The sequence below is a fragment of the Meriones unguiculatus genome, chromosome 4 (assembly GCF_030254825.1).
Source record: "Meriones unguiculatus strain TT.TT164.6M chromosome 4, Bangor_MerUng_6.1, whole genome shotgun sequence".
Taxonomy (NCBI): domain Eukaryota; kingdom Metazoa; phylum Chordata; class Mammalia; order Rodentia; family Muridae; genus Meriones; species Meriones unguiculatus.
Window position 1 is genome coordinate 116,214,546 of NC_083352.1, and position 12,342 is coordinate 116,226,887.

General features: G+C 47.0%; 1 protein-coding gene across 1 annotated transcript in view; it reads right to left on the bottom strand.

Moving 5' to 3' along the window:
- Mybl2 (MYB proto-oncogene like 2) overlaps window positions 1-12,342 on the bottom strand; it is a 29,099-nt gene that overhangs the window by 4,826 nt on the left and 11,931 nt on the right. Inside the window, exons 6-10 of the mRNA XM_021636317.2 lie at window positions 11,351-11,510; window positions 6,989-7,276; window positions 5,028-5,441; window positions 4,102-4,241; window positions 1,007-1,106 (exon numbers count right to left, since the gene is read on the bottom strand). Of these exons, the coding sequence (XP_021491992.1) occupies window positions 1,007-1,106; window positions 4,102-4,241; window positions 5,028-5,441; window positions 6,989-7,276; window positions 11,351-11,510 (1,102 nt within the window). The remainder of the gene's footprint in view (window positions 1-1,006; window positions 1,107-4,101; window positions 4,242-5,027; window positions 5,442-6,988; window positions 7,277-11,350; window positions 11,511-12,342) is intronic.

Consider the following 12,342-nt stretch of genomic DNA (forward strand, 5'->3'; position numbering starts at 1 on the left):
GACAACAATTAATGTGGATGGCATTGATGGCGGCTGGGAGATGGATGGTGAGGTTATTGAGTCAGGGTAGGTGAAACTTTTTTTTTTTTTTAATTTACAACAATGTTTTATCAAAGCAACAGAGACAATGGGCTTTGTAGACAAAAGTTATCTCAAAAACCAAAGAACCTACATACACTGAAAGTCCAGGCTCCTTCAGCCCCTACTAACTGAGACACAGGGTGTCCATTTCCATTGCTCAGGCCCGGAGCTCCAAGCAACCTCTCCTCTCTCAGGTGGCAAAGATTAGGAGTGAGCTCCTGATAGCAAAAAGGCATAGTGACACTTCAGAGATTATACAAGGAGGCCCTGAACACAAACTACAGCCGCCACGAACAAGCCTGGTGGGCGGCCTGCAGCATTCTGGCTCAGCAGACAGCATCTCCATTCCAACAGTTAATGGCAGTACTAACTCTGCCACAGGAACCCACCCCTGGAAACCCAATTTAACTAGAGTCCACGTCTGCTGAGGTCTCCCTTCCTTCCTCATGTCTTGCAGACTGGCTTACCATCTCCTTGCCTCAGCTGGATTACAGGAATGGACCACCCTATCCGGCTTCCAGCCTTGTTTTGTTTTGTTTTTTTTAATAGGCTCTCATATTGCTCAGACTAACCTCAAACTTTCTAGGCAGAAGATAACCTTGAACTTTTGATTTGCCTGCATCCTCTACCTGACAAGTACAGTTACTAGAGGTGTGTGTCATGCATGTCTTGGCCCTTTTCTTTACAGTAAGCCCTTTAGTTACTTAGCATGTGTTTTAATGTTCACATCCCCTGTCCTACAGTTTCACCAAACACCACTACCAGCCAGTGTCTGCCTGCCTGGCACACTGAAGCGACTCAGGAATACAGATGAGGTGACAAGTGGACACTGTACCTTGCTGAAAGAAGAATAAGGGGGGGAAAAAGGGCCTCATCAATCCATATTAGACCATCCCACGAGACCCACAGCAACCATGGCACATACCAGGGGCTTCAGCGGTCCATACTTCTCCAGGGCATTCTTGAATGGGGTTGGCGTGTGGGGAGTGTTGTCCATGGAGTATTTCTGATCTGGGGTCACAAACCTGCCATGGGTCAGAGGAGGAAGCTCAGCAAAAGGACCGAGCAGACTACCGCTTGGCTGGTCATGACCAGTGCCTACCGCCAACCCCCACACTCTTTCCTACCACACTGGTCCAATGGTGCCTGCCTGCCTTCCTGCACAAGGCTAGGTCAGGGGCCCAGAGGAAGGACTATCCTCAAATAAAGGAAGGACAGGAAAGAGGGGGGAGAAGACCATGACAATGATGCAGAATGTTGCCCCATCAAAGTAGTTTTGGGACAACCCAAAGACAAGACAAAGGCCTGGGAAGAATACACCCCATGCCCCCTCTACAGAAAGTGTGTGGTACTAGATAGAATACCAGGAGGCCGTGATCTCCACAACTCCTCTCAAATCATGACGGTGGAGGCAGAAATGTGGCAAGAACACACAATGGCCCCCATGTTCTCCTGTCCCCACCATGTTTTCACCCTAGCCCCTCCCAACTCAGGGGCCATATTGCTCTTTACACAAGGGCATGGTTCTACCTTCAAGCTCTGGAAGTTCCCTCCTTGGTTTTCTTTCACCTCAAATTCTTGACATCTATGTTTCTAAGATGTGGCTGTAGTGGAACCCCTCACCAGTGAGCTACTCCTCAGGCTTGGGCAACTTTCCCCTCATAGACCAGCGTCTACCACCACTAAGGGCCACATGTTGATCTGTGACAGAACGTTCAGACAGTTGGCCCCTAAAGTTTACGAGTATGGCATGGCACACACACACAGCATTGTTTTTCTCACTCCCTGTACAGTATGCTAAGGAGACACAGTCTTCTGTAAAATAGGTGTTGCACTGTAGCTTACTCAACCATAGAGTAAGCCATCTGAATATATTTAAGATGGTTTTCTAGGAGTTATCTACTAAACAAAATTTATTTTTTATTGATTTTTAAATTCCGTATGCATGTGCGCGCACACGTGCATAAGTATAAAGGGCTGGGTATAAGTGTGCAGGGCCCGTGAGTCTAGGTCCTGAGGGACTCTGGAGGGCATCGGCTCCCCTGGAACTGGAGTTACAGTGGTGGTGAGCCACCACCTATGTGGGTGCAGGAGCAGCCAGTGCTCTTAACCACCGAGCCAGCTCTCCAGCCCCACACAGCTCCAAGGCATTTTCCTCTTTTCCCTGCCGAATGGAAAGCACACACTTCATCACTGGGCTCTCCCACAGCCACCTTTCAGGGCATTTTAAACTAGTGTTGGGTTTGCCAATGTGTAACTCCTCTGTAAGCGGAGAACATCTGTTACTGACCCACCCTTTCTACTAAGCCACAAACAACCTCTTATGACATAAGGTTCTGGGCATGGTGACATCACACTGGTGAGGCAGGAGTAGGAAGAAAGTAAAACAAGATCAACCTCAGCTACATACTATATTTCCAGGAACAAAATACCAATTTGGAAATTTAAGTCTAAAAAACTCTTATCCACTATGCCTTAGTATAAAGGTCACCAAGAATCGTTGGAAGATAATAATATCAAAAGGATTTGTGATTTAAAGGTGAAGTCTTCTACCTCTGGTCAAAATGGAACAGCAAGAACCACATACAGCCTCTCCCCAACAGAAGACAAACGGTGTTGGGGATATGTGACATCGGGCAACTAGAGAAAAATGAGACAAGCCCTTGGCTATTCCAGTTATCTGTCCCCTAGACACAAACCAGGGATGAACATGCAGGTGGAGCCCAGCAGACACGTGAGCTGCAGATACAAGAAGTCCAACACTGGGCACCTAGCAGTCATGAGGCAGAGCCTGAAAAGGGCTGGCTGCCACGAAGATGGCCTCAGAGGAAGACAGCAGGTCCTCCGGAGTACTCAGCAAGGCACCAGCCCGCGCAGACAGGTGAGGAAACCATGTACACCCAGGTAAGGACTACTCAGAAAAATGAGAGGAAACAGCTCGTGACACATAGGCCACACCAGATGAGCCCCATCCCTTATTTAGTCAGTCTTGGTAGGCCAAGAACTTACTATATAAACTAGGCTGGCCTTGAACTCATAATGGTCCAACTGCCTCTTCCACCTGAGTGCTAGGATTAAAGGTGTGTACCACCATGCCCACCTGGCTCTGTTTTTTCTTAATCTTTTAAAAGATATAGTTCTGGTGGGGGTGCTGGTGCATGCCTTCAATCCCAGCACTCAGGGACAGAGTACAGGCAGAAATTGTTGAGTTCAGGGCCAGCCTGGTCTACAAATTACAAAGTGAGTCCAGGAAAGCCAAGGCTACACAGAAAAACCCTGCTTCTAAATAACTCAGCTGCACCCACAGAACAAAACATAAAATACAAAACATACAGTAGTTTCGACTGACACAGGCCTCTAACACATTTGACTGGGCAGAAGGTCAGGCCTGTTGCAGTCTAGCATTCCTATTAAAGGACTTGGATGTAAAGTCCAGGATTCTTGTTTGAATGTAAGAACTACTTCTTACAGACCTATCACTTTAGACTGAGTGATTGCTAAGCAATGAATTAACCAATTTTTTCTGAAAAGCCATTACATTGGGCAAATTCCTGAACTAGTTCCTTGGACAGCAATGTCTCTGCAGCAAAACCAATGAACAGCAAGGAAGCAACTCTCACGGACCAGAAATTCCATTATGCCACAAGAGGAGGTAGGCGCACTGTAAAAGCCCTTCCTCAGCAGCAGGCTCAGGACAGACACAACTGTGGTGCTCCAGGCCCCTGACACAGAGCCCAGAAGCACTTTTCAGTTCAAACACATCTGATCCATACTTGATGCTCATCATCAAAAGAGAAAAAAAAGGTTTGTTTCTTTGGGGGGGCGGGGAGAGTAGTTTGAACAGTTTCTGAGATCTAGGACTGACTATCAAGCAAGAAAATAAAAAGTGAAGTAGAAAATAAAAGTGAGAAACAAAGATGATCAAGAGCTGGGCTCTGAGACAAGGACAGAGAGGTATGGTGGCCACTCCCCAGGACCAGAGCGACCCTCCTTTGTAAAGGGTAGGCAGGTGGCACTCACGATGGGTACTTCTGGTGCAGAGGCGTCTTATCCCTATGCAAGGGTGTGGTGACCACCACCTTTTGGCTGCACACTGGAGTGGACGTCAGGGAGGGGCTCTCCAACTCCAGCGTATCCTGTTTGTTCCAGAAGTTCAGAAACTGCCAGGGAAGAGATAGGACATGTGACTATATGACCCCGGAAGGATTCTTGAGGCTTCTGGGGAACACAGGAATAGATCCTCAGACACTCCTCCCCAAGACTGCTTGTTCTATAAGGTTGGGGTCTTGGCCTGACCTGTAGGACACCAGCAGAGACTTCTTCCTTCAACAAATATGACTCAGTCCTTCTGTCTTTTCTTTATCATCCAGCGAGGCCCTGAAACTTTCTCAATGCAAACTATTCCTGCACCCCTAGAGGTTCCCCTAGATCCCTAGTTATCAACTTGATAGTGTTCAACTTCTGTGCATGCCTGCAAGAGATTTCTAGGTGAGGTTAAATGAGCTGAGATAGCCCACCCTAATGCAGGCAGTGCCAGTCCTTGGGCTGGGGTCTTAGAACCGAATAAGAAGGGAAAATGAAGCCAAACTGGACACCATTGGGCTGTGGCGTGAGCAGCTCCTGTCAGCACCTGCCAGTTGTCTTTTGGCTTCAGTTCCAAAGTACAGTCTACCAATGGCAAGGAACTCATGGCGGGAGTGACTAATGACCTCAGCCAGCACCACCCACAGCCTCTTCATTTATCACTCATCTGGATTTATTTATAACCCAGAGTGTAAGCTCCATGAGGACAAGGCCAGCTCTGCAGCTGCTCACCACTGAGACCCCATCACTAAGCACAGGGAGACAGTGAATACTGATTATGTAAGTATGTACCTGTGCTAGACCCCTACTGGGCACCAGATGTTTATATATGGAAGCCAAGGCAGCCAAAGGGACCCACACACCTGGGAAGGAGAGAAGGGAAGGGTTTTGACAGGTGTGCTCTTCGGGGTAAGACTGTTACAGGAGTCCAGGAAGGACAGGCTGGCACTGTTCTCTGTGACGGGCGAAAGGGCCACTCGCCGTTTCTTCTGTCGCTTGAGCACTGAGGGTGGTGTGCCAATCCCTGAGACCCCAACCTCGGTGCTAGGGGAAATAGGGATCAGCTCGCCCCGGCTGCTCCGGCTGAGGTCTGAAATAGTGTGGCCATCGAGCCGATACTCAGTCATGTTGGGCCCCGGTGTGGCGGCCTGGTGAGATGACAGTGCCTGCTGCTGCTGAGATGTCTGGGGCTGCACCGGGCTGCTGTTGACACTGCCCTCTGCAGATGCTTCCTCAGGAAGATCAAATTTACTCAGGTCACACCAAGCATCAGGGTCCTGCCAGAAAGGGAGGTTAAAGTCCTAATACAGTAGGACTTAACTGATTACAGGAAAACACAGGGTCAAATTCGATCCCTTTTCCCCGGGATTAGTCAATACTATTTACATTCATTTCCTCAGTGTTCAACATCCTATACTGAAGTTTGAATGGGATGCTTGCCCATTAACAGCCTTAAGATCCCCATAGCAACCTGCTAGGAGAACATGACTGTTTTATGTTGTTAATTCACTACATTTATTTACATGTGAGTGCAAGGAGTTAGTTCTCTCCTCCTACCATGTGGCTCCTGAGCATTGAACACAGACAGTCAGGCTTGGTGGCAAGTCCCTCTATCTGCTGAGCCACCTCAGTAGCTCTTTCCTGCTTTCATACACCAAGGAACCAACTCTACACTCCTAAAGAATGACCAAGAATCACACGTCCTCCATCTTTACCCAAAGGCTTCTGGAAACAGAAGGTTCCATTTTGATGCTGGAAATGTGGCCCCGAGTAGATCCAGAGCCCAGTTGCAAGTCGTGGTTGTGGGGTCTTGCTGGAGCCAGGGGCAGTTTATTCTTAAGAGTGGAAACTAGCTTGTAGCTAGGCTAACCTCAAACCCATACCCTGACCTCAGAGATCAGAGGTCCAGGAAACTGATGGCATCTTGGCAGTAGGAAGCATATCCTGCAGGAATGCCCGGGGAGGATACTCAGGAACAGAGTAGGTTTTGTAGATCCTTTTCCTGATCTTCCCTGATCCCAGCAGAAGAAAACCGAGAAGAAAACTGTGGAAAAGTCTGAGGTCTGAATCAGACATCAGGACTTAATTCCTCGCTGAAGCAGGCAAAAGCTGGATGTCACATCAAAAGGGGCAGCCCCACCCACAGGCTGTCAGGCAAAGTCATTGTTTAGCTGTGTTCTCAGAAATGACACATTCTCTCCTAGAGCCACAAGGCCCCTCCCCAAGGCTCTAAAGCTATAAACAAATGCTTGTGAAGAAGAGCCTCTGCCCTGGGGGTTGCAGGAAGCTCCAAGGAGACGGCTTTTAAGTCTATCACTCATGCTGGGTCGGCTTTCTGGTAATGCAGCAGTCTTCAAGTCACCCATAATCCCTCAAGCATATCCATGGAACTCATAAGTTCATCATGCTAGACCTGTGTACAATCATTTCTTTGATCTGTCCTTGGTATCGTGTATCTGGGGTAAACAGGTTTGTGTATGTGGGTGGGTGGGTGTGTCTGTCCCAAAGACACATAGGGAGAGCACAACCTAAAACAGCATGGCCTTGGGCTGAGCAGCCAAACACATTTGCTGCACCAGAGGCAACTATGACTCCTGACACTTCGAGACTCCTCTCCAGTGAGACCCAACCAAATGGTGCCAATTTAGTGCCCTCTCTGGGAAACCTTCTCACCCCACTCCATGCTCTAGGGCAAAGATTGCAATGATCTCACTGGCGTCCGCAGCCTGCTCAGAGCTGTGTAACCCCCATCAGTCAATAAATGCTAGGAGGATAATGAAAACAAACAAAAAAGTTCACAGGAGAAGTGCTGGGACCAACATACCGATTCGATAAAGTCCAGGGCTTCAGAGAGACTGGACCCTACAGCAGGGATGAGGAGGTTCGCCGCCTCCACCACCCATTTGTAGGGCAAGCTCGTCTCTGGCGAGGAGTCCTCCTGGTATTCACGCTTGAGGAATTCCAGGGTCTCTGGGGTATGCACTTCTCCCAGATCAGCAGGGACAGGCTCATGCTCATTAGTAGAAGTAACAGCTGCGGCAGCCTCCTCCTCACTGATCTCTTCCTCCTTCACAGCAGAGGGTGCTAGGGGCCAGCTGGTCATAAGATTTCCCTGTTGGATGCAAGGGAATGCTGTATATATTTGTTGAAATATCAACTATGCTACAGTTTCTAGCTAAAAACACATAATCCAAATCAAGTATTAAGGAAACTCATATGAATGGAAATTGAGAGGTATTCCAACTATACTGCACACTTGAAAAGAAATATTTGCATCATTGACACAGGGTAATGAGACTTATGAATAAACAATTGATACTGGTCTGTCTATAACAAGATGAACTATAGATAAATAAGGCAGAGTTCCTGAATCCATGCTGGGCATGGCAGCACTTGCCTATTATCCTAGGACTTGGAAGGCCAAGGCAGGAAGATTACCAGAAGTCACGTGGTGAATTCCACAGCAGCATGGGTTAGAGATGGCTCAGCAGGTAAAGGTGCTTTTGCAGCTTGGGCTGGGCAACCCGAGTTTGATCCCTAAGACCCATAGAAGAAAACACGACTCTATCCTGACTTTCACATGTACATACTTATTAAAAGACAAATGTCTTTTAAAGTGAGCAAACAAAAACCATTACCACACAAGGTTCAGAATCGATGTGGAAGTCCCTGAATTAGAAATAGACATACATGAGCATAAGTGACTTCCCTTATCTTAGGAAACACAAGCTGAAGCACAAAGCATTCACCCAGGGAAGAAAAACGCTTGGTTTTTCTTTTTTGAAGGCAGGATCTCCATGTAGCCCCAGTTTACTTGAACTTCTCTATGTAGACCAGCCTCTGCCTCCAGGGAGCGTGGTCCCAGGAACCCAGCACTAGATACAGCAAAGCCTAATCGGCCACATGGAAGTAATACAAAAAGTTAGTGAAAGTCTGGCAAATAGGAAACTGAACTAAGCCCTGGAGCTGCAGGTCAATAAGACTGGTGCTTATCTAGCAAGGACAAGGCCCTGTGAAATAGGATGGGGATGGGCCAAGCCCATGTATACATGGGAACTCCTTGCCCTATTCCTGAAATACTTCAGGATGCTCATTATAGAGTCTGAAAGTCCACAACCCTTATCCCAATACCATGTGACAGAAGAAAGGAAATTCCTTTGCAACAATAACTCTTAAGGCCTACTAGTAAATGAGCCCAGCCCAAGAATCCCACAAATTCAAGGCCAGACTAGGCAACATGAGACCTGCTCAAAAACAAAACAAAACAAAACAAACAAACAAACAAACAAAAGCTGGCCTGGCAAGATAGCTCAGTGGGTAAAGGCATTTGCTGCAAAGTCTGATGGATGATCTGAGTTCAGTCCCTGGGACCCACATGGTAAGAGAGAACTCTGGCAAGATGCCCTCTGACCTCTACCTGAACAGTGGTATGTATGTCCCTTCTCCAGCACACTTTTACACAGGATTAATAAATGTAATATAACACTGAAAACAAAAGCAAACCAAAACACGCGTCTGGAGAGGAGTGAGTGAAGCAAAGGTTAAGCTGATCTCCTGTGCTCTGGGCCCATGTGGGGAACACACCAACCCCAGGAAGGCCAGAGCTTCAGGTAGCACTCCAGCGTCAAGGGAAGAAAGATCCATCAACAACGCAGGATCTTTGGTGGCAGCTCCTCACCTCAGGCTCACAGCTCCCCTAGCAGATGCTTTTTCTTTCCCTCAGAAACAGGTTGAAAGCATGCTGCTTAGACATGCAGGAAACTGAAGCAGCCTTCATCAAGGAGACCTCTGGGGAGTTGGGACCAGAGAAAACATCCTTTCACTTTCTTCCACCCTTCTCTACGACTTCAATTCACAGCCCCTCTACACAGCTGCATTTGTCATCAGGGGGTCAATTCTCAGAAGGTGGAACTCATCTCTAACAGAGTGTGTAGAACTAAAATAAGCAAGTCTCCGCTAAGCAGTAAGTAAGGAGGGCACAAAGCAAGCATACGTGCCATTAACTAGCTCTGCTCACGGAAGCACAGACAGCAGGAGGCTGTTCACTGGGAAATCTTCATACTGCCATCTTTGTTTCCAATCTTAATCTTTAAAAAAATAAATGTTTGACCTTTTGGTTAAGATTAAGTATAAAAAACAAATCACTGGAGACAGGGTTTAAAATATAATGCCTGGGGTCTAGAGTTGTAAATCAGCTGACAGACTGATTTAGTTGATTTAGTGATCAGTTTACTATTTAGCTGCAGGAAGCCTTAGTGTGATGGCTGTTCTTGGTTGTCAATTTGAATTAACTGAAAGAATTAACTGAAACCCAAGCAGCTGGGTACACCAGTAAGGGGTTTTATGGTTTTTGGTTTTTGTTTTTTTTGTTTGTTTGTTTTTTTTGAGACAGAGTTTCTCTGTGTAGCCTTGGCTGTCCTGGATTCACTTTATAGACCAAGATGGCCTCAAACTCACAGTGATCCTCCTGCCTCTGCCTCTCCAAGTGCTGTAATCCCTATTGAACCACCATATCCAGTGAGACATCCAGTCTTGTGGACTGAACTACAAGTTGTTTCTTGGACCATACATTGGTATAGAGGCATTGCTGGGCAAGTTGGTTCACAGCCTGTAAGACAATCTAATAAATCCCCATTTTACATATGCATGTGTGTATTATGTATAATGGGGGTTTATATATATATTACATATTTACGTTTCTCTGCAGAACCCTGACTAACACACCTATATTCAATCTCCAGCACCAAATAAGCTGGGCATGTGTAGAGCATACATACACATGTAACTCCAGCACTCTGGAGAGGATGCAGAAGAGCAGAAGTTCAAGGCCATCCTTGTCTCCAAAAACCAGGGGTGAGTGGGGAGGATGTGCAGCAAGGTGGCTGGGTGGCGGGTGACAGTGCTCACTGCACAAGCCTGACAACCTGAGTACAATTTACAGAATCCAAGGTGGAGAGAACTGACACCCAAAAGTTAGCCTTTGACCGCTCCATATGTGCCTATACCCACTCACACACATATCTATGAACATACATAATTTTTTTAAAAAGAGAAAAAATACAGTTATTTTAGAAGTGGACATTTAGCACATGCACATATCAGTTTCATTGTTTATAACTGGAAATTATAGACAGAAAACACATTAGGGAGATAAAGGCTGACAAAAAAGCACAAAAGATTCTGGGTAGATAGCAATATGGAAATCTTGATTATGGTGGTGGTTAAGTGGCTATAAATCCAGTGTGCCTTTTATCATAATTCAGAATATACGCTGAATGCCAAAACATCTTATTACACAAAAAAATCTGATCTTTTAATGGTAAACAGAGAGCTATCGAGATTACTCAGAACTAACAGAATTGTATTATTCTTGGAGAGGACCCGGGTTTAGTTCCCAGAACCTACATGGAAACCCACGACCCCCTGCAAGTCCATTTCAGGGGTTCTGATGCCCTCATCTGATCTCTGTGGGGTCCTACATACACACGGTACACATATACATAAATTAAATATTTTTAAATTGGGAACAGGCTGGTGAAATGGCTCAGGAGGCAGAGTGAGCTGAAACTCATACATATGGCAGGAGAGAATCAATTCCTACAAGTTATCTTAAGGCAGGGCATGGTGGTATATGCCTTTAATTCCAGCACTTGGGGAGCAGAGGCAGTGGGATCTCTGAGTTTGAGGTCAGCATGGCCTGCATAGCAAGCTCCAAGACAGTCAGAGCTACATAGGAAGAAGACCCTTCCTCAAAAGAACAAAAAGAGCAAAAGAAAAAGACACCATGAATAAGTTGTCCACTGCCTGCAACACGGATTCTATGACACTGACACACACACACACACGGTCTAGATGATGATTTTTAAAAATAACAAGCACACTTTGCAGATTGGAAAGAGCTATCACTGAGAAAAAAAAAACAAAACAAAAAAAACGGAGGGACAGGAGGCTAAGAACTCCTCTCCAACCATCCTCAGTGTTATCCATCAGCCCGCTCTCCTCTCCTGTAAGTAAACTGGGCTAGTTTGTCACAAGGAAAGCCTGAGAAACATGTTGGCCACACTCAGAGCGTAGGGCAGAAATGAGTGTGAGGCTCTGGTGAAGGTTCTGAGGAGACAAGAGTCAGAGAAACAGGAAATAAAGCAAACCCACCACGCTGGGATGGAGCCACAGTCTGCCCACTCACCTGGCCTTCCACAGGCTGGGCACTCTGGTGGTGATCCTTGTCCTCCAGTTCCAAAAGCAAGTAGACAGGCTTGCAGTCTCTGGACTCGTTTGGGAAGCCTCCTGTGTCTACTTTCCTTTTGATGGTCGAGTTCCAGTGATTCTTCACAGCATTGTCTGTCCTGTGAGAAAAGTCCAGGGCCTCTGACACACAGCTCACAGCTGCTGCTTGAGGCTCCTCCCACCCTGCTGCAGCTTATCCCCACATCTGTAAGTGAAGGTTCTGCTGTAAGGCATTGTTCAGCTCTACAATAAGGTCTCACTGTTTCTAGCCCTTGACGGTTTGGCCAGTTTCCTCATATCTCCATGAAATAAGCAAATGCAGAACTCAAGGCAGGACTGAGTGCGAGCTGGCGGGCCTCACAATAGGGCAAGGTAGTAAGCAGGCAAGGCTGTCAGAGTAGTAGGAGGAGCAGTCAGAGCCCAGCAGCTGTGGGAAAGGGAAGGTGGAAGAGTGGCTGAGACCAGACAACCAAGGTGACTGCGGATGGAAGTGAGGCCCCTGGCATGTGCAGGGCAACCAAGCCACACAGGGAAGGGGCTCTGAGTTTCTAACCAAGATTCAAGGGAGGCCTCAAAGACACCGGGTTATGAAGATAGGCAGTTCATACTCGGGAGACACTTATCATCTGGCCTCCTCTGTGCTCTTCTTCCCAGGACCACCCTGTACCAAGAGAGGAAAGACTCAAAACACAAGAAAGCAAAAGCATAGTAAGGAGAATGGCAGCACATCAGGGATGTTAGACATTATCAGAAAACGGGAAGCAGTCAGGCAAGCAACAAGTAGCCTAGGAGCTGAAACCAAACTGACCTTACAAGAAGATTTTGGCAAGAACCAGTTCACCCCAAGGCTCCTCCCAGAACTCCAGGAGCCTTAGGATTGGAGCACCAGATTGGAGCACCAAAGTGAGGAGCTCGAAGGAAGCTCAGGCTGAGCAGAGCAGCTGCCCAACC